Here is a 25,318-nt window from a genome sequence, read left to right as displayed (position 1 = left end):
CCAAAGATTTGGCTTCAAACCAAATCATCACATTTACTATTTAAACCACCAAAAATTTGGTATGGCAATATTTTGGTATCAAACCAAAACACCCCTTACTATTCAAGGTATCAATAAATTGGTAGGGCACATTTTGGCATCAATCCAAAATGGCCCTTCTTGCCCCAGAAGTTTGCTGATGGGAACAGGCGATCATGTTCTCAGCTTCGTCAGAACTACAAGGTGCAGAATGCGTGGACAAACACTAGGAACTACCCTATATGAATTCATACCAAATCATATACTCCAGAAGTATCATAGTAGTAGCTATGGGTGTGTTTAGTTCACGCTAAAATTGAAAGTTTGGTTGAAATTGGAACGATGTGACGGAAAAATTGGAATTTTGTGTGTAGAAAAGTTTTGATGTGATGGAAAAATTGGAAGTTTTGTGTGAGTGCATATACTCATGGACCTAGGGAAAACAGAACAGTATGGACACTAAAATACAACTCTGCAATAGCTCTGAAGCTACCATCCTACTAAGTGTGTTTAGTTCACGTTAAAATTGAAAGTTTGATTAAAATTGGAACGATGTGACGGAAAAGTTAGAAGTTTGTATGTGTAGGAAAGTTTTAATGTAATAGAAAAGTTTGAAGTTTGAAGAAAAATTTTGGAACTAAAATCGGCCCAAGCCAATTTGAGTATGCACTGATACAAACATGCAATGATCCAATAAAACTTGGCTTTCTGAATGTAGGAGTTGATGAAAATGAATATAGGCGGTGTTTAGATATAGGGTGTAAAGTTTTGGCGTGTCACATCGAATATATGGATACACATTTGAAGAATTGAACGTAGTCTAATAACAAGACAAATTATATAATCCGCCTATAAACCACGAGACGAATTTATTAAGCTTAATTAATCCGTCATTAGCAAATATTTACTGTAGCACCACATTGTCAAATCATGGTGCAATTAGGCTTAAAAGATTCGTCTCGTTATTTACACGTAATCTGTATAATTAGTTATTTTTTTTATATTTAATACTCCATACATGTGTCCAAACATTTGATGTGATAGAGTGTAAAATTTTGCCGGGATCTAAAGAGACCCATAGAGTAGAAAATTTGGGACTCAAAAAAATGTCTCATTAATAAGGGTGTGTTTAGTTCACGTTAAAATTAGAAATTTGGTTGAAATTGGAATAATGTGATAGAAAAATTGAAAGTTTATGTGTAGGAAAATTTTGATGTGATGAAAAAGTTGAAAGTTTGAAAAAAAAAGTTTGGAACTAAACCCGGCATAAACCCAACTGACCAACTGTGCTGAACTGACAGCCATTTAAAGTTCAAATGTCAACTGACTACTAATCATCGCCAACTAATAAATTTGACATTTTGATTCTTTTTTTCAAACTTATATAACTTTAACCAAATTAGTTTGATTAAATCTAACATATTGAATATACCTGTATAATATGTTTATTTGTGTTATAAATGTTGCTATGTTTTTACAAACTTAATCAAACTAAATGTTTTTCGTGAACGTGCAAAAACTTTGCACATCACTAAAACTTAAAGAATTTTAAGTTAGAAAAAAAAACAACGTCATATAGAGTAATATGTAACGGAAGGAGTACTAAACAAGTGCTCAGCCCTGAACTTACATCTTCCATAGTGATCAAGAAAGGGATGCATAGCATCAACTTCAGGCATTCAATGCACCAATGGATAATGTTTTTTCTTACTACACAAACATCGAGTGATGAGCAATGAATGATTAGAGAAATGAGCAAAAGATCTCATATGCATGATGCATCACAAACTGACATTTAGCAGGATACGCAGAGGAACAGCGCTAGAACATAACCACATCAACTTATTCCATCCACAATATCACACAAAAATGGAAAGAATTAATTAGCATATGCTAGAAGTTTAGCATAATTGCATAAACCTTTTGATGCAGTTCAAGCTTAGCATGGAGAACCCAATATATAGACTTAAAACTACTCGAGCCACAACAGCAGTCAAGCGCTGCTCGCAAACTTACACGAGAAGAGTCAGGGGCATAAAAATCTCTCCGTAAAACCAAAACTCGAAGAAGGAACAAAAATAATACTAGCAAAATGGTTCAAAATTCAGAGGACTTTGCTCAAAGATATCCTCCACCCAACAATATATAAACTACTGAAAAGGAAAATTAACTGAAAACATCACCAATGACCCGGAGAGCGGTGGCAAGCAAAGAACCTTTTAGATCCGTACAATACTCCGCCGCCTCCGGCCGTACCTATACGCCTTGTATATACGGTACGAACGCACACACGCACGTAGCCTTCTTCTCGATCTCCCTTCGCATCCTCTCATCGTTGGTAGTAGACAGTAGTACAACTACAAGTAACGCCTGGCTCCATCCTGTCTGCCTTTGGTGGCGGCGGCGGCGGCGGCCGCACCCTCTTACACCTACATTGGCCGAGACTAGGCAATGACAGGGCTAGTCATTCGTGGGTGCGGCCGCCGGGTTCGCCATTGGAGAGGCCGGAGGCAATGGAAGGAGGAGCAGGGAGGGAGACGACTAGAAGAAGAGGCCTTTCCGGAGGCAATGCTGATCAGTGTGGAACACTGTACATGGGTACGTTGTTTGTAGACTTAGTGTATAGACCCATATGCCATTTATATGCAAGAAGGGGAGAAGCAAATCCATGGACCAGGTCTAGAGAGAGGATGGGCCTAGTGGGCATGGTTCCGCCAGTGATGGGCCCACACGGAGATAGAGCGTGTGGGTCCTTGGTAGGTTGAATGGGGAGATGGGCTATGGGCCTATGGAGGCCTCTTTCAGTTTTCTGTTGGTGGGGCCCAACACAGGACATTCCTCCCTGTCTTTCGTTTTCATCGCTTTAACCCCAAACCTCCCAAATGTAAAGCCCACAACGCTCCTCACCTCTTACCGTCCCTTTCCTTCCACCTCTACTGTATGTGGCGTCGAGGAGGAAACAACAGTGCTAGTATGCTACTACTGTTTTATATGGCTAATTCACCTGTCCTAAAATATAAGAGATTTTAGATTAATGTAACACAACGTCCAAATTCGTAGTACAACCTGGTTGTGTTAAATTCATTTAAAATCCTCTATATTTTGAGACAGAGGAAAAACTTTTCTTTAGTAACATGCATGTTTGTTAGGTAGGAAGGATATCAAATGTGGTGTTTTTTTAATGAAGATGAATATAAAATTAGGACATATAAAAACAAGAAAGTCATTATTGTAAAATTAGGTTAGTTTTAGTTATTACAAACTTAAAAATAATTGATTTAATATTTTTAAAGCAACTTTTATATAGAAAGTTTATGTACGAAATACGGATAAAATCTGTATGTTAATCAGAGAAGAAAATTGTGTTTATCATATCACGAGATGTCGGCAAGTTTACGATTGCCATGCTTAGGTCTGAAGAAGCTACCCAAAAATTGTCCTACCATTTTTAGCGTGTAGAAATGATCCTTTTTCTATTACTATGAAATTCTTATGTAATGGATCGGTCCATTTGGAACCCTATGCATTTGGAATTGAAATTTGTACTGGTTGGCATTTGTGGACGGAGGGAGTACGAGTAACTCGTACCGTCGGCCCTATGCCCGGAGCAATATGAATGCCGCTCAGTGGTGACGCGACGAGCGCCGTGCAGCCGGTGCAGGCAGCAGGCTATCATCTGGTCCCAGCCGCGTCACCGATTCAATCCACCTGAAGAATTCCTCCAGCTAGCGGAGCGGTCCAGCCCAATCTCACGCGAAGCCATGCACACGCAAGCAGCTCTCGGGCAGAGCGCGCGGCGCCCTCGTCCGTCCTAGAGCTGCCCGACGAGGCCGATGGCTTCAGGCTCGCCAAAGCCGCGCTCGCTATCGCTGCCTTTGCACGGAGTAGTGTCTAATCTGACCCCGCGCCCGCCAATTGCAGTACACGACGTAGGGACTGACGGACTGTGGCCTGTACTACTCCAGAGTGTAGTAGAGTCTGTAGAGCATGTAATACCTGGACTGGAGTAGTGGAGTCGTGTCTCGATCGGCGCATGGAGGGACGGTCCGTCGACGTACGTGTGGACCATGGAGGAGGAGACGCCGCCTGCGACGCTGAGCTGAGCCGTGTCGTGTGGGCGTGTGGCAATGTGCCACGCCCACGCGCAGGAGCGTGGACCTCGCGAATTAACGGCGCTCGTGGCCTCGTGCTTTGCTCGCCCCGCGCTGCGCGCACCCATGGCTCGGCTGGCTCCTGGCGACATCGTGGGATGCTGGAAACGTGCCCAGAGGCCTCGTCGTTTGCACCTGCCTACACACGCGTTTGCTAGTACAATGCAAGGATCCAAGAGTATACGGCGGCAATGTAACGTAAATTCCTCCAAGGATTTCTACTGTACCAACCACGTTTTGTGGGCTTAAACATGTACTGTACATGCAACAGAGAGATGCACGCTGTCACACTTCCTCAACTGGCTCGATGTCACACCCTTCAATTCTCCTTTTTTTTTTTTCAGAGGTACTCCTGACATTAGTGAAGCATCATCTAGTCTAGCAGTAACAAGGTTAACGAAAGGAAAAGGTCAACTTTAACCGACTCCCTTAATAGTACGCTGAATTTAATTCGTACCTCTCAACAAAAAAACCGGATAGAACTACTCCTCAAACTATTAAAATCAGTGCAATTTGACTCTCTCAGTGGTTTTAAGTGGCGGTTTTACTGGCATGACACTGTTGACCTGATATTCATCCCAGGTGGTGTTTATGTGGCATTAGAGCATCTCCATAAGTGACTCTCCAAGTTAAATTTTAGCCTACACATGAAAAAAACTCCCTCCATCAGCCTAGCTACTTGGATTGCCAAGCCATATGGCTGGCCAAACGAGCTTCTCAACTGGCCAAATTTGGCCAGCCTCCTCCCAGTTGCCAAACGGTGGGCCCCACTGTGGGTCCCACCTAACTCTTTCTTTGCTTCCCTCTTCTCTTAGCCGACGGCCAGCTCTCATGCCCTCTACCGACGGCGCCGATGGCTAGCTCCCACGGAGGTCGAGATGGCCGGCAAGTGGCGCAAGGTGGTCGGCGGCGGCACCAACGGTGGAGGAAGGCATGCAATGGGGCGGCGGAGGGGGACGTGGCGACCGTGAGTGAGAGAGGGCGCAGAGACGACGGACTTGGAGGGACGTGGCATCGAGGGAGGGGGATGGGGCGCGATGCACGGCCGTCGAAGAGGACGAGGCCGACAACGCCGTTCGTCGTCGGGGACGCCTCACGCATGCACGGATCCACCATTGTCGACTGCCGCCGAGGAGGGCCTCCCGCGCCATGCACTCGCCGCTGCCTCAAATGCGCGAGGGCACGCCATCGCCGTCGCCGCTCGGGTGCTGCCGCCGCCGCCACCGTCATCACTCGGCTTCTTCCCCGCCGCCGATTTCCGCCGCTACCTCCACCTCCGTCAGATCCGCTCGCCCGCCCGCTGACGGCACGAGGGAATCGACGAGGAACGGTGGCGTCGTCGAGGTCGGCGTCGCAAGCTGCCGCCGTCGTCGTCGTCGAGGTCGTCGTGGCAAGCCGCCGCCGTCGCCATCCCCGCCCCGAGCTCCGCCGCCGCCGTCGCCATCCCGGCGAGCGCCTCCCGCCTCCCGCGCCGCCGCGCCGCCTTCCGCCTCCCCGCGTCCACCGCGCGCCATGCGTCGGCCACCGTTGTCATCAGCGTGGTTGACGGGAAGGAAGGAAATGGGAAAAGAAGGAAAGGAAAGGAAGAAGGTGGGGAGGAGAGAGAGAAAGAAGAGGGGCAGAGGCTTACATGTGGGTCTGTTTTTATTTTGGAGAGGATTAACAGGGAGTCTGTTGGAGTGAGTATCTAGTTTGACTAGCTAAATCAGATGGAGAGTTGGCCATATAGATGTTTGGAGAGTCCGATTTAGAGAAGCTGCTAGAGATGCTCTTAGAATTACAAAAATATAAGTGGGACCTATTTGTCATCACACGCAAAAATATATTGTAGGACCCACTGACATGTGGGGCCCACATGTCATCTCCTCTCTATGACCCTTCTTCCCATCTCCCCTTATCCTCATCCGGCAGTGCCCTCCCCATTTTCTCTCCTGGCGGCAGTGTGGAGGTTGGGCACGGAGATCCGGAGGTAGTGCGGAGGCTAGGCAAGCAGACCTGGCGAGGTGGCGATGGTGGCAACAGTGGTGGTGTGGAGGAAGCTCATCGCCCCCCTCTCTCTCCTGGCGGCCATGGACGGCGAGGAGGAGCACGGCGCAGCATGGCGCTGCCATCTCCCTCGCTCGTCGGCCTCCTCTTTCTCCCAGCAGCCATGGACGATGAGGAGGAGAACGGTGCGTGCGCGGCACTACCGTCTCCCTCGATGTCATCTCCCTTGCTCGCCGATCCCCTCTCCCTCCCGGTGGCCATGAACAGCAAGGAGGAGCACAACGCGGCGTGGCGCTACCGTCTCCCTCAATGCTATCCCCCTTGCTCGCAGGCGTGGGACATCGTCAACGCTACCAGGGATAGAGACGGAGCCAGAGGTGGGGAAGGGCAACAGAAAGGGCACGAAGGAGAGGTGAGGGAATGACTTCGTCGGGAGGACCACAACCACCGGTGAGGAGGCGGTGGCGGAGAGTGAGAGGAATTGCGCTGCTTGTTTCGCGAGCTCCTTCCCCACACGTGGTTTCCCGCGCGAGATCCTCCCCCACGCGCTGGGATAAGGGAGAGACAGGGAGGAGGAAGGGCTGGAGAGAGAGAGGATGACAAGTGGGCCCCACAATATATTTTTGTGTGAATGACAGATGGTTCCAGATATATTTTTTAAATTCTATTGCTACATAAGCCATGTGGGACGAAGACCAGGTCAACACCGCTACGTCAACGTCATGTCAGTAAAACCTTTGAGGGAGTTAAATGTTCTGGTTTCAATAGTTCGGGGAGTCATCCTATCCGGATTTATGGTTGAGGGGTACAATACTTAGGCTGTGTTCGGCACACCCTTTTCCCAACCCCTCTCCCTCGTTTTTTACGTGCACGCTTTTCAAACTGCTAAACGGTATGTTTTTTTAAAAAGTTTCTATATGAAAGTTGCTTTAAAAAATCAAATAAATCTATTTTTGAAAAAAAAAGCTAATATTTAATTAATCACGCGCTAATGATCTGCTCCGTTTTCTGTGTGGAGGGAATGAGTTCCCATCCGTTTGATGCGAACACAGCCTTAAGGGAGTCCAAATAGACTTTTTTCTTAACGAAAAATGGCTTAGCTCCTCGTCGTCGTCTCTCTCTCCTGCCTAGCTCTGGCCCAATAACGATACTGGGCTTCCTTTTTCTAATCAACGATATCACCGCAAAAAAAGGAAAATCTAATCAGTGATAAACACACACTTTAAGCCACGTATCTTTGATTCTTTTCCCCTTCTTTTCCTGCTATCTTGGGCTCTTGCCTCCTTGGTGGACTCGCCGCCGACTACTCTCGGAGAAGGAAAGAGCGAAGAATGGCCGCCTCATCGTCTCTCAGAGTAATCACGGCGCCCCCAAAATCCCTCCTTTTTTCCTTTGTTACATCTCGTTCTCTAATTCGTGTTGGTGGTTGGTTGACGATGCAGCTAATCCTCGGCTCCTCGTCGGCGTCGCGCCGCCAGATTCTCGCCGAGATGGGATACAGCTTCACGCTTCTTGTTGGTGATTTGCCCCCATGTTTTCTGGAGCTTTTTTACTCTATTATTAGTCTGTTTTCCTTGTGGTTTATTTAGTTCGTACTTTTACTGTTTCCCTTCTACCCTCCCGTGGGGTTTTTAGAGTGCGGATATTGACGAAAAGGAGATCAGAAAGGAGAAGCCGGAGGAGCTTGTGGTCGCGCTGGCTCATGCAAAAGTAACTCCTTTCCTCCTCCTGTTATTCAAGAACTTGGATTCTAGTTCCTTCGCTAGGAAGGAGAAGTACTGAAGTACTTTCTTAGGAAGGATAGAGAAGAGGGGGAGGGGAGTTGGACCTAGCCTGACAATTTTTGGTTTGGTTGTAGACTACTTGTCTATTACAACTATTAAAGAGATAGAAAGAGAATGTAACATGTTACATGTTCACTCTACAGGGCTAGAAATTCTGCTTTAGTTAGAGGAAAAAATGATTTTGGTGGGTTTGGATTATGATAGTGTAGATTGGTTGCATATACACTAGAATTGTTACATTTGGACTATTAGTGTAATTATACTTTTATCAATAGGTATAAAAATTGTATAGCAGATATATTTTCAGAGGGATAGTCTATTAGTTTCACTTGTGTGGGTCAGCAGGACGTTCGGCTAGGTTTTACTATTTACTGCGAGAGAAACATTTTAGGGGGACATTTTGGAGGTTTGGGCATGAAAAGGTCTGTCCTTTTATCAACTTCCATTAATTTATTGTATCTGCTTCAAAAGTTTTATGTTTTCCTGGTTCTAGATACAATTTTCTTTCAGTGCTGTAGTGCAGAACTGCAGACTACAGTTCAACTGTGCAGCACATTCTGAATTAGGCATTGACTATGTACTATGTTACTATGGTTTATTAATTTTGCAGGCAGATGCTATAATGGAGAAGCTGAGGGATAATGGGATGATGAAGGAAATTCTTGATTCTCAAGAGACTACACTGTTGATAACTGCAGACCAGGTGTGTGGCTTACATCTACTTATGAGATAACTGCTTAATAGTCAGTAATGTGTTGTGGTGAGATGATTTTAACTAGTTTGTGTAGATATTGCAGCCAATTTAAACAAACACTAGTCTAGGCTGAATTGTTGTTAAAAGCGTTCTTGTGGCTGCATATTTCAAAATTGGGTTCAGCTGCTTGTGTTTTTTTTCTCTGTTTGATTTTAAACTTATATGCCGCTCAAAAGATAATAGTATTGACCATCAAACATGCCTATTGATTATAAGGGCAGTCTCATAGTTATTAGGGTATACTAGGATGGGTTCTGAAGGAGTATGTGTAATATTACTGATTGATCCATCTCCAGAGGCATAACCTGTTTGTTTGCCTGACTCATATTCATATGCTTGGCATCTTGCCATTGTTATTTTGATCTGTAGTCTACTCATGTTTGATCAGTTATGCACTGACTTATAGATAATCATAAGCATTCCTATGTTTGTGATTTCCCTATGACTTGTAACGGAAAATTGGAAACTGAACCTTCCATAGCCATTGCTAACTACCTTCATCTGTTTGTCATGACTCATGAGGCAAACTAGTTTTTGTAGGGCACATTATTATGACATTAGTGATTTATGGCTTCATGGGTAATCATGTTTAGCATATGCTTGGTCTAACCGAAATACTTAGGGATGGTTCTGTAGTAAAATGCATCATTAATGGCACTCAACTCACATGTATTTAGATGAACATTTTGGTTCTTATTTGTTTTTTATCCTTCTCATTTTTACTTTCTGATGGAGGTTGTGGTTCATGATGGAGTGATTAGAGAAAAACCTAGCACCCCAGAAGAGGCACGAAAGTTCATCAAAGGTTTGTGCTATTGTGTATAAGCTCAAGTTTTGTTCAGATAGTCCTTTCCCTGTATTGCTTGCTGGCTGCTGCTCAACTATATTCCGTTTACAGGATACTCCGAAAGCCATGCAGCGACAATTGGATCTGTTCTTGTTACTAATGTGAAAAGTGGAGCCAGAAAGGAAGGATGGGACAAAGCTGAAGTAATACCTAAATTTCTTGATGTTTTATTTCGGAACAGGACATCAAAGTCGTGCATAAAACCTCAGAGACTAGATTTCATTTTTAACTCCAACTCTATTTCAAGGAGAGACCTGAAACTTGAACTACTGTGAATAGTTCAAATTTGTTATTCTTCTAATATGATTGGGTGCGTGTGTAATTATAGCTTCCACTTCAAACTTGGCCGAGCTTTTAATCTGATTTAAGTGAACTATGCAAATTGCCTCAAGCTCTAAATTCTAATGTTGTTTAGTGCTTATCACTTCTGAAATCTGGTGGGCTAACTTGTATCAAACATTCAGATTCTGAGTCACTTGTGATCTTTGTAAAGTGATGGGCCAGATTGAGACTGATGTGAATGTTTAAACTAATTGTAGAACGCTAATTTTTTGCATCCTGATTTGGCTCAGAAGTATTAGCTTTCTAGGTCTTCATGTAGAATTAGGTGCACAATCAGATCACACTATCATTGTTTGTAGACAAAAAAAATTCAAACTAATCCTAATGATTAAACATAATCAGTTAGGACCCTATATTGCCATTGATATGAGTTCTGGAGGTGGTTTTTGGCCTGATAATAACTTTCCACTATAATTGTCTATGAACAGGTTTATTTCCATAAGATACCCGATGAAGTTGTTGAGAGTTTGGTAAGTTTGTAGCCATTGGTCGCAAAAGTTATTTCTTGCTATTTTGGCACTATATTTTTGATTCCGGAGTTTGATTACTTTGATACTTTGACTCAGTTGAACAATGTTTTTCACCTGTTTATATTTCAGATTGAGGAGGGCGATGTCTTCTATGTTGCCGGTGGCCTGCTGGTAGAGCACCCGCTGACTTCACCTCTTGTGGAAGCTATTGTGAGTGTAGTTCTTGCATATCCTGCTTCTTGGTTCAGCACTGAAAATAGAAACCTTTTTACACATGGTACTCGCCTGACATTTGATAAACTCTTATGAAGGTTGGCACCATCGACAGTGTAATGGGACTCCCGAAATCCCTCACGGAGAAGCTGATCAAGGAGTCCCTTGAGGAGCCATAGCTATTTTTTTTACCGGGACAACTGACTGCCCATGCTGAAGTTCATATGCTAGAATTTTTCACTCATCTGCTGCACAACCAACTCGTCATCCACTCTGCTTGGATTGGAGGATGGAGATGCATCTTACCGATGTTGTCAGCTTGACTATGCTAAGCTACTTGCCGTGATTGGCATTATTGTAGTAAAACCTGAGACTTTACTATGTGGATTAATCTGTTTGGATTAAATTTTCTCTCTTGGTGCGTGATCATCTCTCTCATGATGGATGCAAACCCGGTTCATCTATTCGAATCTCTGCGGTTTTAGGATGTGTTTGGCACTTGAGGTTGAGAACTACTCCCTCCGTCCTATAAGGGATCTTGAGTTTTTACTTGCACTGTTTAACCACTTGTCTTTTCAAAAAATTTTGGAATTATTATTTATTTATTTTTGACTTACTTTATTATCTAAAGTACTTTAAGCACAACTTTCGCTTTTTATATTTATACATTTTTAATAAGACGAGTGGTCAAATAATGCAAACGAAAACTTAAAACCTTATGGGGTGGAGGGATTAATCCTCTAGGCACTTAAAACATAACGGCTCATTAGCATTTAAAGTAATTTTTTATAGAAAATCTTAGAAAAAATATACTGTTTATCAGTTTGGAAAGGAAAATGCCGAGTGAAAAACGATGTAGAAGCTGGGAGAGAAGGGAATATAGAGCCTTCAATGTGCGTTGGGACTTGGGAAGTTCTGAGCGAGCGATGGGGGCTTTGTTCCGGTTTGAACGGTCGATGACAGGTGGGGTCCACCGTAAGAGGGATGGCCATGGGCCCACAAAGCAGAGACTGAACGCTACCATCCATCCCTGGACGAAACACTCGAAAATCTCGAATCTTTCTCCCGTTCTCCTCCCCACATCGCCGGCACCGCGAACCACCGCGGCCACCGGATCGCGGCGCGGCGCGGCCGCCGACGAGCGAGGGCTCTCGACCGACCAGAACAGGTGCGCTAATATTTTCTCCGCGTGGTTTCCGTGCCTCGTATGCCCTAACGGAAGGAGGAGGTTGCCGCGGTTAATAATGTTGGGTTATTTTTTTCCCCCGCGATTTAGCACTCGTGAATCACGCGCTACTCTGTTTTGGAGTGAATTGTGAATAGTATGCACAATCATTTTGCTTAGCTGTTGACGCGCTCAGCTTGCTGTGTGAGAAAACACTGATGCCTCATTTATCTGCACCTTATTTTTTTATGGCCGGTGTGTTTGCTGTTTAGATTCATAGGATAGCCAGCCACTGGCTCCTTTGAACTTCTGGGAAAATGTTTTACTCATACGCTTTTCTATTGGCATACCTATGTGATATTATTCAGATTGAGCTGTTTAGTTTTGAATTTAATCACATACCTAGAGTTGTCCTCTCGGCAGGTTAGTACAACAGCAATAGTTGGGCACTTGAGATATATTTGTGGGTGGGATATAGAACTTATGATAATGGAAAGTAATATCATAGCTTCATGCGCTGCAGTTTAATTTTAGATATTTGTAAGCAACACAAAAATGGTAGACATCTTTAACTCAAAGGATGCTAGCTTTTAATAACTATTCTCCTTTTACTACTATCGGAGGCCGCTAAGTATTAATGTTAGTGAATTTAGGCACGCATGTATGTGCGCACACTGATATTTTTGTGTGTCATTAATGACTGGTGGATGGGGTTACTTGTGTATTGGCCTTTGACTTGATGGCGCCAAATGCTTTAGTAGTTAATATACATGGTAATATATCATGCTTGTATGTTCTATAATTGCAGTTTGTGTCCTGAACCCACATAGTATCTTCTGTAATCCTATTGTTTGACTACTGCAATTGTATTTCTATGAAGGATGCAGTTATATTTTTAGAGAAAGGGGGTCAATTCTTTTTTTTTTAGTGAAAACATATAACAGAGTTTATACAGCAAGGGAAATAGCTGCTCACAACGCAATAAAAACTTTGTAACCATATAAGCACTAAGCACAACAGGCTATCCAGATTTAACCATGGTTACATCAAAAGACACTGCTCTCAGCAACAACGATAACCCCAGCTTGAATTTTCAATTCACAATTATTCTATGCCACATCGACACAAGAGTCTAGCCTACAGTACTTCAGACAGCCATCACCGGGGTCTTTTCCTTCTTGCTCAACATAGACTTTCTTTTGCTGCGTTTAACTCAAATTTTTACATAACCAAATCTATCTTCAACTACCATCTTATTTTGACAGGCAACAAAGCCCAAAGGACGGATCCTAGACCAACAAGCACCTACTGATTTTGCATGTCCTACTACAAAACATTTTTGTGTGAAGTCTTTGATATTTGGAGCATATACCAAGTAAAGTTTCAACAATCCAACCAGTCATATATCTTTGAGATCCTCAATGTGCTCAAACAGAACACTGGAACATATTATTTCTGCAAATCACAAAAATAAAGCATGTTTTTTATAGCTTAACCTGTTCGAAACTGGGTATTCTTTGAAAATAGGGAAAACACCACATGGGAAAATGACCATAACAAGATAATTCTTTTTCCTTGCTATGCCCATGAAAGAAATGTAAATGATCATTGATTTGGTCTACCATGCCTCACAAGGCCTTTTTCATTGGAAAAAGTAATATGAATTATTGATTTGGATCCACATCCTTAGTAATTAGTTTAAATCTGAACTAAATCCCAAAATGTCCCAAAGAAATAGCCCTCAGAAATTTCAAATGCACCTTAAAAGAGATAATTTATGTTTGTCCTTTATCTACATAATTTCCAGTTAAAAGCTTGAATTATTTTGATCTTTGTTGTTGGTGTGTTGTGAGGTCATGGATGTATAATGGCGAGTACACAAGACAAAGGTAAAACTAATGGAGGTACTTGGGAGTTGGGACCATATAAATTTGTATAAGTTACATATCGTTGACAAATGTGCTGCATGTAGGCTGTTGCTGTGGACCACTTTTCTGTAGCACCAGCTTTGTTTCTTGACTTTGTACTTATCTAATTTTCTCTATTGAGCTAATGTTACATACACCTGTTGAAACCCACATTGAAATTCCAATTGGTTCCACTTAATCCCAGTCAACTTTGTATATAGCTGGTTGTTTGGTTCTTTCTTATATTACCATGCTTAAGAGTTATACATGAACAAATTATCTGTGATCAATTTTCCTTAGGTCAGAGTTTTCACTAAGAACAAGTTTGCATTACTAAAAATATCCTTTTCACCCATGAAATCTCTTTTTGATAACGTGCCTTTCGTTGATTTTGGGATTTAAGAATTTTATTGCAGGGATTATACTTTATGCAATCCTTCTGGCGAGCAATCTGCTCAACCCAGACTTGACAATTTAGTGAACTTTGGGCGGTTATGTTTCCCTTCCTGTTCAGGCTAAAATTTCCAACCAGTAGTGGTACTTTCTTGTCTGTAAATTTGTATCAAACTGTTACTGATTTTATTTGCCCCACCTCAGAGCATACTGGATGGTTCCCCAGTCATACTTAATAATGTATCTGTGACATCTTCTGCTTCTTTTAGATGTCCATTGTCTAACATTGATGTAAGGACACCGACATCCTTGGCAAGAGAAAAGGAAGTGGCCTATGAGTTCTAGCCTTGTTATAGTACCTCGTTTGACTCCATGGGTGCTGTTCCTATATCTAAAAATTGAGATGCACGTGGATATAATCTGTAAGTTAGCTGCATAAGCTACGAATTTGTATGTTTAACAAGTTAAACATTAGTGCTATTGTTTGTTCACTCTCCTTGCATTTGGTGCCTCATAGCTCATACATGGCTAGAGGACTAGAAGTATGTGGTTGAACTTGAAATGGTCAAGGGATGACTAGTTGAGTGCTATGAATCTGATACCGTGTCAACCAGTTGAATTCTCTTTGAGATAGAAGGCTCTAGAAAGAAAGTGAAACTCTGTTAAATGTGCATGAACTTTGCATTTTATGCAGTGAAGGATCTTTCCCCTTGTTTTAGTGTTATACTAGTGATATGCAACATTCTCTTACGTTGAAGCACTTCAAGACAAGAGTCTGTTGCATATAGGCTTTTTAGACTATTATTTTACCACACTTCAAGGAAATAAGGCGTTTGCATATAATTTAGGCTATTATACCACAGAACACATCAGCACATGCACTAGAAACCAACACACTACATTAGATTCATTTTTTCATGAAAAATACTAATGTCAGACGTTGCAATCACTGTTTTTGCATGATCAAATTTTGGAATCTGCTAGGGCTCAGCCTATAAGCTTGAGCTTTGCCCTCAATAAGCTTAAGTTATGGTCAAATGTAATATCTGTTAGGACTTAGGGGTTTTACTAGCTTATAAAGATAAGCTAGAGCTAGAGAGTATGCTATCAATAATGCTGTCGAGTTCTTTTATCTTACAAATTTTTTATTTATACAACATTATTTATGTCTTAATTTTCAGAGTCTGTTTATTACCTATTGGTCATTTAGGCCAGACCGTCAGAATCTATACAAAGTGGATTATAAAAGAATCTTAAGCTTGGCAAAAGTTCCAACAAGCCTTCAATATACTCGCTTCGTATAGTTTGCAGGCTCTTGTACCAAGGGCGGCAAGGAAACCTTTTTTTTTTCTTTTTACTAAATTACCCATAATTATCATAGTACTATTCTAGATATTAAGGGTGAAGTGCTTTGATATATGTGTGCTCCCTACATTCTTTTACAAAAGCTTTTACAATTTTATATGGAGGAGGGAGTAGTTGATGTAGTGTTCTTACTTTGAGCTATTGGACTCCAGTATCTATCATGGGCTGTGTGGTTATGGCTGAACCAACCACCACGATTATTGCTGGAATTTTTAGCTGGGCTAGGCTGTAAGCACTCCAGTGGGGCATCAATCACTGCACCAGACTTGATAAAAATTAATATGAAACTTGAGCTGTACCAGTTTCTGCTAGTTGGAAATACTGCAGAGCTAGTCTAGGAGTTTCTATTTGTTCTTTGTGCTTGCCTGTTACCTATTCATTTTGAACTACCTTTTTTATCTTTTGCTTGGTACTACCCAGCAGAATGCTGTGAGTTATTCAAATTTCATCACCCTGTTTTCCAGGGCACCAATGATGTGTACTTTGTTGCAACTTTCTAGCTCACAGTAGAATCAATCATTTTGCAAACTGATCATAATGATCATTAACATGCTTTGTCCTCCTCAGGGAAACAATGGTGGCACCAAATCTACTGATGTATTATCTTGATGGTTTCTCTTAGTAGCTAGTATCCTGTTACTGGCTGGGCCATCTTACTGCATTCTTATCTAACTCTGAGAGTTTGCTATTGTTGTGCTGCGTTGTTTTGCATTGTGGAAATCTAGTTCTTTACAGGCATCCTTGGTAATGCTAATAAGATTTTCAATTACTAGCTAAATTCCATTGCTTTGCTACGGATAAAAGGAAAAAATCATAATATTGCGTTAAATAAATAAAAGCATGTTTGTGATGATTATGTTACCCACCTTTTTGCTACAACGAATACTCACCTCAATTTAATTTTATATGTGGCTAAATATATCTAGTTGTGTATAATATTAAGAAGTTTAAGGGATAATGTGTAAAAACTACAGTAGGAGTAGGTGGGGTGGCAGATTCACTGCCACCACCACTGTAATCTTTTTAAAGGAGTATAGATGACACCAAAATAGATGGTTTCATACTAACTGAAATATACACAAGCTGAACAAACTTTTTTCATCAGCTACTAAGATGACAAATTGAGACTTACAAAGGGTTATCTTGAACTCTTTCATATTCATATTCAAAGTACCTATTCCTTGTCAAGTTGGGTACAACTTAGTTGAAGCATAATTTGCCTATAGTGTGATTCATGTGTGCCATGAGTGCAGTTTTTTTTTTCCCATTTACCATATGTAAATATGAGAATATATCCAAGTCATATCATCAATTAAGTGTTTGTCATGTTTTTACTGTGGCCAATGTATAAGCCGTACTAGACCAGGTGTTCTATCTCTCTGGGAGATTTACTGTGATCAATTATATGAATGTGGCAATTTGCCAGCCTTTTCTGCAGTAGCAGATGTGCAGCTTTTTCAGTGTGCCTGGTAGCAATAATCAGAGTCACTAACTCCTATGGTGCTAGTAGGGGGTCAAAAGTACTGAAAGATTGTATTAATATTGCTGCTAGTGCTTCTGTGCTTGCCATTTGCATGCTGCCGAGTGACGACGGCTGTTGAAAGCTGATATTCGGTGAAATTTTAAATGCTTTGCCAATTAGTGTAAAACTGTTGTTCTCTGTGGTCCATGTCTTCTACATGTCCTTAGCTGTTTGCCTAGGTAGCTACAGTTATCTGCCGAGTGACTGAGTCCTTGTAGCACATCACAAAAGAGTTCCCTGTTGTTGCCTTTTATGCTTGCCATCACATTTGAAACTAGTTTTGGACACACAGTTTCGTTGGGCATACAGTTCTGCTGAGGTGTTTGTGGGGTCTTCTATGTAAATGTTTGCTGAAACCTTGTAATTGATCCTTTCTTTCCAACTTCTTAGGGTTTCAATCTTTGGATGCATGCGTGCTTTAGTCCATCATTGATGTCCCCAAGGTGCAAGGGATGATATCTGAAGAAAATATGAGGGGATGTTTCTAGAAGGTACTGTTGCTTTACTTACGCTCCAACCTAAACTTGTGAATAACAGGGCTTGAACTGAGTTATTTTATACTCCCTCCGTTTCATAATGTAAGACTTTCTAGCATTGCTTATATTCATCTAGATGTTAATGAATCTAGACATATGTGTGTCTAGATTCATTAACATCTATATGAATGTGGGCAATGCTAGAAAGACTTGTATTATGAAACGGAGGAAGTACTGTATATGTACATAAACTGCAAAAATGAGCTATAGCACAATGAAACCACATCTTGGATGTGTTTCCAGGATGTGGTTTGGTGTGATGTGCTAATTCTTAAGGATTGTTCCTAGTGGTGGTGTCTGGATTTCCTACCCAAGTTGCTGACAACCAAGATGAGGATATGGTGATATGCTGATTGTCATCACCGATAGAGACAGGTTGTGCTTCTGTTTCTGCGGACTTTAAATTTTGGCATTTTCCTTTTAAATGCCCGTCCATCATTATCCCGAATAAATTCCTGCATTTGGCGCCAGCATAAGGTTCTGAAGACACCTGATTGCTTTCAATGCAATGCCACAGTGACTTAAATGTTCTGAAAATGTTAGAAAGCCAAGATCTGTACGGCGGTGGTATTTACTATTGTCATCTTGAGCATGTGTCACATTGGATATGCAATAACTTCTGTAATGGCACCAATACAATCAAAAGAATATGACCAACATGCTACCTGTAAAGAAAAATGTAGTTTTTGCACAGGCCTTTGGTGGTACAAAAGTGTAGTTTTTGCACAGGCCTTTGGTGGTACAAACATTTTGAGAAATTCCAGAGAAAGGGAAGAGTGGTACTGTAACTTGGGTTGATGGTTTGTTACTTCAGTTATTCAGCGGTCACTGTATAATTTCTTCACATATCATTGTTCAAAATTATGTAGCCTTGACTGATATCGAAGGGATAGGATGTGAGACCCCTTGTGCCCATTGGCACAAAATGCCAGCTATATGATCAAATGATAGGGGCAATGGTGGTCACACTTAACCAGATTTTAGGAGCACCAAGCCCAGCTGGTAGTGGGGGCAATGGTGAGAGGAGCATTACACACATATACTCTCACCAGGCAGAATTGCCATATAAGTCCCAGCAGATGCATTCACCATTGGAACATATTCTGTTCATGCCTTGTCCTTTTTTAAAGAGTTATTGATTCTGCAAGATATTTGCAAATTGAACTGATTCTGGTGTACCCACAACAACCTGTTTCTGATGTTAGTATCTTGTAGAGGTTGTCAATGTATTTTTCAAGCCATGAAGTAGTATTTATTCATGTATTGAACTGTTGGCGATTGCATGTGATCTAATTGGCCATTACTGTATCATGAACACAGATGCAAAAAATGATAAGGTCATCCCTTGGAGGTCTACGGAAGATAAACCTCATCTGGAAGTAGGGTTAAAGTGTGTTTGTCATAACGTGCATCTGATCCTCTCTCATACTGCAGCGACGAGATTTAAAGGATTATGCTCCCTCCAAAATGTTCGCAATTTGTCACTTTATCCGTTCAAAAGCAATGCTTTCTATATGCTCAAGAACCAAGCTTCACAAAAGACATTTCCAATCCGGAGGGGCTCCTGTGGGGCGTGGTAAGTTGCTGTAGTTCTGTTTGAGGCTAGACGTGCCCATGTCATAATCGATATGTCACATGAAGACTGCAGCTGTTTGATCTGAATCAGGTCCCAAGTTCAGTTTGTGGCCCCAAAGCAGTTCTTATTTTTCACCTTTAGCTGACTTTACACATTGGTAAAAAAAATTCTTGTCGTTACTTGTGAAAAAAAATAATGATTGAACATCTGATGCTGGACCTAAGATTAATTGAACATTTAGAATGGAAAACCATGTTTTCGTCTGCAGAAATGGACCAATGTAGGCTTTGAGGGTGGGCCATGGTGGTCTGGTCTGCGGAGATGGTCCTCAGATTTGGTTTTGGTTTTAGGCTGCTGCGTAATTGTGATGGCCCAATTGCTCACCAGATATGAATTGCAACCTAACAAACATGTAGAATTGTGCACAGGAAGTGACTGAAATGTGCTTCTTTTTTTGTAACAGTTGCACAGGGCGTCGACAGTAAAAGCCGGCCAGGAGGATAATCAGGGTGCCCACAACAGCAGCAGTAGTACTCCGTACGTCTCTTTACCTCCTCTAATATTATCTGCGCGGCTTCTTTCTCTGTTTGCTTCGCTAGGTGACAAACTAGTAGGAGTAGATGCTATTGCATTTCTCCAATCTTTTCTTCTTTTTTTCCCCTCTCGCTTGTTAATCTTCTTGTCTGACATTGCTAGTCGTTATGCGTGCAAAGCTATGGCCTACGGGCTATGTTGGCCTTCACCAGAGTAACGCCCATGTCCAACTCCCTTTGCTGCTTTACAAATTACCACAAATACTGCACATCACATGCTTCTTATTGGTGGAAGTACACGCCCGCGAGTCATTTTCCCGTCAGATCATCGTGCTGCGTCCTGTCTCGCGTCCCAGCCAGGGGCTATTCTAGCTAGCCAGCCAGCGTGTCGCCTATTGAACGACGATAAGGAATGCCCCCGTGTCGGCATGGAACCAACAAGCTACCCCGGTCACATCTTTCCCTTTACTCACCGTGCCGGAAGCAAAAGCTGGAGATGATAACAGCAGCAGCAGTATTATTAGCAGCTACTCTTATCTATCCTACTAAAATATAGCAACATCTCCATCTACTTCATTATTTTAACTAATTATAACTATTTCTCATTCAAAGCAAAATTGATTTTATATCTTAACCAATCACATCTCTTATTTAATTCACACCTATTCTTTTGTTTTTTGAAAAAATGTAGAAGTACTTGTATTTTGGGATGGAATTTTTTAAGTACTTATATTTTAGGACGGGAAGGGAAGAGAAGAATAGGTGGCTAATTTGTTTAGAGGAATGGCACAGAAGGCTTAGTAGGTGGCTAATTTGTAGCAACACGCACGCTGTGCCCTGCAGCTGCTGCCGCTGCTTCCTCCTCGTCTCTCTCCGTCACATCTCCTAGCTGGTGGATGGCAACAGGCATGTGATGTGTCATGTGTGCCATGCCCAACTTGGCACTCTCTGTCAGCGTTATCACTATTACTCTTCGCCCAAATGCTTAAGCCCAAGCTGACACGCTGTAAGCTTTAGCTGCATAGTATAGTAGATGGGCCAAACGTCTCAACCTCCCAAACGGCTATGATCACCATTCACCAGGCGCGTCGACGCGAGAACAAGCGCGCCCGTGTAAATGTAGGTGGCACGCACGGTGGCGTGAACACGAGGGCAGGGCATGGCAGAGCTCCATGCCTGCAGCCGCGCGCGAGAGACATGGCGATGGTGTTACGTACGGGGTAACAAGCGACATGATCCCTGGCCGGACGCCCTGCCTGACTATAATTGGCACCACCAGCCACCTCACGTAGTATACACAAATAATCCGATCGATGATCATATCGCTCGCCAGCCAGCAGCAGCAGCAGCATTGCGCGTACGTCGACCAGGTTGAATTGCACCGTCTCTCCGTCGCGTCCGTCCACCATATACATATACACTTGACTCCGACTCGATCGATCAACAAACAGTCAATCAACATGGTGGGCACACATATCCGTAGATCATGTCACATGGGGCGCGCGTACGTACGCGCGCGCGCGCATGCACAGGCACCACAGTTTGGGTTGGGTGAGCCTGCAGCAGCTAGCGAACCCCTGTTGGACAACGCGTACGTACGGGGGAGCTTCTAGTGGTTGCCAGCTAGTATTTCCGTGACGAATCCTAGCAGTAGTGTGTACCACCATAGCGATATGCCGCGTCCCGCCCGGGCGCGCTCCGCCGCTGCACGCACTGTCCGCGCGCGCGTACCGGTCAGCAAAGGGGGGGAAGTGTGCGTACGTACGCCCGCCACGCGCGCACGGCTTTTCCATCGCGCGCGGCCGGGCGCCGTGCATGCGAGTTCCAGAGGCTATCAATGGACGCGAGATGGCGGTGGTTTGCGCGCGCGCGCGCGGTGTGTAATTAGCCGCGGCATGCAGCTGCAGGGTGGGGTGGGCGCATATGCATGTGCGTAGCTAGCGGTGCTCCCCTACAGCCAACTGCTCCCTGCCTGCTAACCATTTACCATCCCCACACACACACACCGCATGCAAACAACCACTTGCATTGCATCGCATTCATCCATCCATCTCTCTCTCTTTATCACCAGTATTCATCTCCTCTTATCTCTCTGGGGCTGGCAGTAGTTGTAGGAGTAGTGGTATAGGAGGGAGAGGAGGCCATGGTCGATCGATGATGATCATGACGTGGTACAGGGGGGGAAGAGGGCAGGCAGTTAAATGGGGAAAGTACTCAGGTCCCCCGGGCGAGTCATTGCACATGCACTTTGTGTCCACTTGATTGAATTCTTCTTGTCTCTTCCCCACCCTCTCCCCCCTCGTGTCCTTGAGATGCGTGCATGCCATCGACATATGCGTACTTGCACAGTGCCTTGTAGACTACTCTGATTCGCCTACATTTTATATATGCATGATCCCGGCCAGTACGTACACGTACATGTAGGCCACCTTGTCTAGCTACCATTATTGTTTACCTCAGGTAAACTAAGCTTTATCCATGTGCAAGCATTGCTATATGTACCCAATGCTTGTACATGTATGTCGAGAAGCTTAATTATACCGGGAGGAGTAGCACGCCTAGTCTTTGTATTGACCTCAAGAGTCAAGATTCTCGCACTTTCATCTCTTCCAAATCTCCCACATGACGAGGTTGATTGCGGAACGTACGTTCTTTTGTTAAGATGCCTCTACTGTGGTTGCTACAGTATTCTTTGATAGATATATATATTTTTTTAGAAAATGAAATAAAACCTAGCATCCGCATCCAAACAGGATGTACACGGCCAATTCTTTGATAGATGTGATGTCCATTTCGTGAGAGTGTGTCGTGATTCCTCCAACCGCGTTCCACACCCTGCTGTGAGTATTTGAAGTAGGGGAAGAAGCAATTGCTTGCTCCTAGAGTGAATCGGAGGAGCAGGAAATTGTCCCTACAATTCACGACCTATATTGTGGATCGCAAGGCGAAGAATTGCACTTGAGTGGTGGGACACATTTGGGCCTGATTGGCTTATTCAAATTGGTAGTTTTCAATATAAAGAATTGTGCATTGGTACCAAAGGTGGAGATGTATTCACCATTTCGCCTTGAGGCATCAGCTTCCACACAATCTTGACCAAATGTATATGTAGTTGTGACTTGTGAGCCACACAATTTGTACATACTCTCTCTCAAAGGCTGTAGAAGTACATTCACCTTGAGGCATCAGCTCACACAATCTTGTTCAAATGCTATGTAGCTGTGAGCTACACAATTTGTACTCTCTCACAGGCTGTAGTACATCTTTAGTGTTGAGTAGACACTGCCTCATCAGTCATCTAGATGTGAAGGATCCAATTCCATGATCTATAGGACATTTTGGATTATCACTTTCTTTCGAGCTAAGATGGCACAAAGGCTTGGAAGGTGTCTCATCGTGGGCATTGTCAATCCAACCATGCGAGTTGTCAGAATTTGCATAATTTTATTAGGTCTAGCAACGCATCTATCAAGTTATAAGAGAAGGGTAAATGGAGCCACTTTGTCCACGTTGAAGGCCTAGAAATCATCGCGGTATCGGAGAAAGAGAAATAAGATCTATGATGTTGATCGTAGTGGGTCTAGATTATAACCATGCAGATGGATAAGTATGATGTATATGAAATTATTGCATTTATATATAGAGATCACAAAACTACATATATTCTGGTCAAAATATTGCAAAAATACATATTTAAGGTGGTGTATTACAATACTACAGATTTAACATCAAATTTATCAAAAAAATAGATTTAAGGGTAAGAATCGCAAAACTAAGTATTTTAGGATTTAAATCCCTACAAATAATGTTATGTTTGAATTATAGCATCCAAGTTTTATGATTAAATTGACACTAGACCTATATTTTCATGATATTTTTTAGTACTAATGCTTTGTTTGGCAATGCTCCATATTCCAGATCCATGCTAAATTTGAAGTTTCTATGTTAAATTACATTAATTTAAAATTTAAAATTTCTTCTCAAATGTGAACAAAACAATTCATCAGAACACTATTAACGTAATCGCAGATCCAGGTCGATCCATGGGTTTGTGGAGCTAGAAATATCCAGCTCTACAAATATCTTGGATTCGGAGTTGTATCAAACAAGTCTTAAATTTGTAGTTGTGCGATATCCTAGCTTAAATATGTAGTTCCGGGATAAATTTGGTGTTTAAGCTGTAGTGTTGTAATACATCATCTTAAATATGTAATTTTGTATTAGTTTGATCAAAATATCTGTTGTTTTGTGAAATTTACTCTTATATATATAATGTGTACAAAATCATTGTATTTATATAAACAGGAGCTATAATTGTATATCAAATACAAAGATACTTTTAGATAAACTTTAATTTATCTCAGTACAAGATTGTGCTGGAATTTTGGCTAGTTAAAAATAAAATTTAATGACCAAAGTTGTACCTGGAGATCATGTTGGTATCCAAAACTTACTGTGACTAGAGAGGGAACAATTTGATAGAATCTCAACTCTGGTTTAAAGAAAAAAAAAAGGGTAATTGGTACTCCAGCTAGCATTCCAATTCATCCCTGAGATTGTATTACTTGAGACAGGTGAAACATTTTTGTTGTGCATAATTTGACTACTGTATAATTTAATATTAATTATATTGGTTTTCTTTGACATGGAGATTTTGTCTTAGTTATGAGAAAATTTAATTAATTGCGCAGATATTTTTGGAACGACAGCTAGCTATTTCAGCACAGAGAGATACTAGCTAGCATTACACAATAAGCTGCTGCAGCTTAAGTGGGAGGCACTGAAATGCTACACGTTAGACCTGATACTCTTTAGCTGGAGGATTCCTCCTGAACGCCGCAAAGAAGGCCACCTGGATAAAAAAGGGCAATGGAGGTGACTCAGTCAAGTTGAGCAAGGAACAAATTCAGTATGCAGCTGCATATATCGGGCAATCTTACGGCCAGGGAAGCAAATGCAAAGTCCACCCCAAAACTGTTGAGGATGCTTTGGGCGTTTGCAGCAGAACTGTAGAAGGAACAGATACTACTACTACAACTACTGAAAAGCTTTGCTCCAGAATGCAAGAGAATGAAAAAGGTACAACGAAGTTAGATGGGGAGCAACAAGGTGAAAGGTTGGTGGATTGTACTTGTAAGGACGGGAAAATCAATCAGCTACCTCAACTGTACCATTGCCATCTTCAGATTAAAATGGCAGAGAATTTCTTCTTAAGAAAAATAGTACTAGTAACCAAATTCCTGCAGGCTTGCAGGTAAGGACGACAGGGCAAAGAGTAAATAAGAGTACATGCATGCATTTTTCTGCACAGATCAGGGGCACAGGGTCGCAGGATGCGCATGGTGTTTAATTAGAACAAATAAATCAGCTCTAGCTAGATCGCAAAATCCTGTACTGGCCATCAGAATTCAGAACTAAGGATCAATGCTAGCTGCCACTCTGAAAAGAGGGGGAGGAAAAGTTATTCTCCTCATTTCTTTCACAGGGACCACCATCAGCTGCTGTGCTCGAGTAGCAGTGAACAATGGAGCGAGAGACAAAGCTATAGGCAGCAGCGAGGAGTGAGCTAGCACTGATACTACTGGGCGTATATGATCAGCTCGCCATTGTCATCGAGCATTTGAGCTGAGCTGAAGCTGAAGCTGAACTTAATTCTCTCCTCTCTCAGTGCTGTTTTGGTATTGAATGTAGGATCAACCGATCGATGCATCAATTAAGCTCGCACAGGCGCAGGGCCCTGACGAACGGACGAACTA

At 42.4% G+C, this 25,318-nt stretch overlaps 1 protein-coding gene and 1 long non-coding RNA gene across 5 annotated transcripts; both read left to right on the top strand.

Annotated features, from left to right (window-relative positions):
* The first annotated feature begins 7,394 nt into the window (after positions 1 to 7,394).
* On the top strand, positions 7,395 to 10,971 carry LOC9270576 (uncharacterized). The gene is made up of 9 exons (XM_015772424.2): positions 7,395 to 7,510; positions 7,598 to 7,669; positions 7,791 to 7,865; positions 8,550 to 8,642; positions 9,429 to 9,498; positions 9,592 to 9,683; positions 10,311 to 10,352; positions 10,482 to 10,562; positions 10,664 to 10,971. Exons 1-9 carry the CDS (start codon positions 7,487 to 7,489, stop codon positions 10,742 to 10,744), a joined length of 630 nt encoding a protein of 209 aa, XP_015627910.1. The 5' UTR covers positions 7,395 to 7,486; the 3' UTR covers positions 10,745 to 10,971.
* A 626-nt stretch (positions 10,972 to 11,597) lies between these two features.
* On the top strand, positions 11,598 to 24,837 carry LOC136355770 (uncharacterized). Of its 4 annotated transcripts, XR_010740129.1 has the most exons (6): positions 11,598 to 11,733; positions 17,308 to 17,408; positions 17,697 to 17,828; positions 18,774 to 19,029; positions 19,493 to 19,566; positions 24,254 to 24,837. It is a non-coding gene; the product is annotated as an uncharacterized lncRNA (long non-coding RNA). The 4 variants fall into 4 exon arrangements; XR_010740130.1 differs by lacking the exon at positions 24,254 to 24,837 and having other exon boundaries at positions 17,742 to 17,828; positions 19,493 to 19,780; XR_010740127.1 differs by lacking the exon at positions 24,254 to 24,837 and having other exon boundaries at positions 19,493 to 19,780.
* The last annotated feature ends 481 nt before the right edge of the window (positions 24,838 to 25,318 follow it).

This window comes from Oryza sativa, chromosome 3, assembly GCF_034140825.1.
Source record: "Oryza sativa Japonica Group chromosome 3, ASM3414082v1".
In the NCBI taxonomy this organism is placed as follows: domain Eukaryota; kingdom Viridiplantae; phylum Streptophyta; class Magnoliopsida; order Poales; family Poaceae; genus Oryza; species Oryza sativa.
Note: the sequence above shows the minus strand (reverse complement) of the source record. Positions and strands in the feature narration are given on the sequence as shown.

Bases quoted from the DNA above. Each gene is read 5' to 3' on its own strand.
- LOC9270576 (XM_015772424.2), top strand. From the start codon at position 7,487: ATGGCCGCCTCATCGTCTCTCAGA. The intron at 8,643-9,428 runs GTGTGTGGCTTA...TTTCTGATGGAG, and splicing joins TGTTGATAACTGCAGACCAG to GTTGTGGTTCATGATGGAGT. The intron at 9,684-10,310 runs GTAATACCTAAA...GTCTATGAACAG, and splicing joins AAGGATGGGACAAAGCTGAA to GTTTATTTCCATAAGATACC.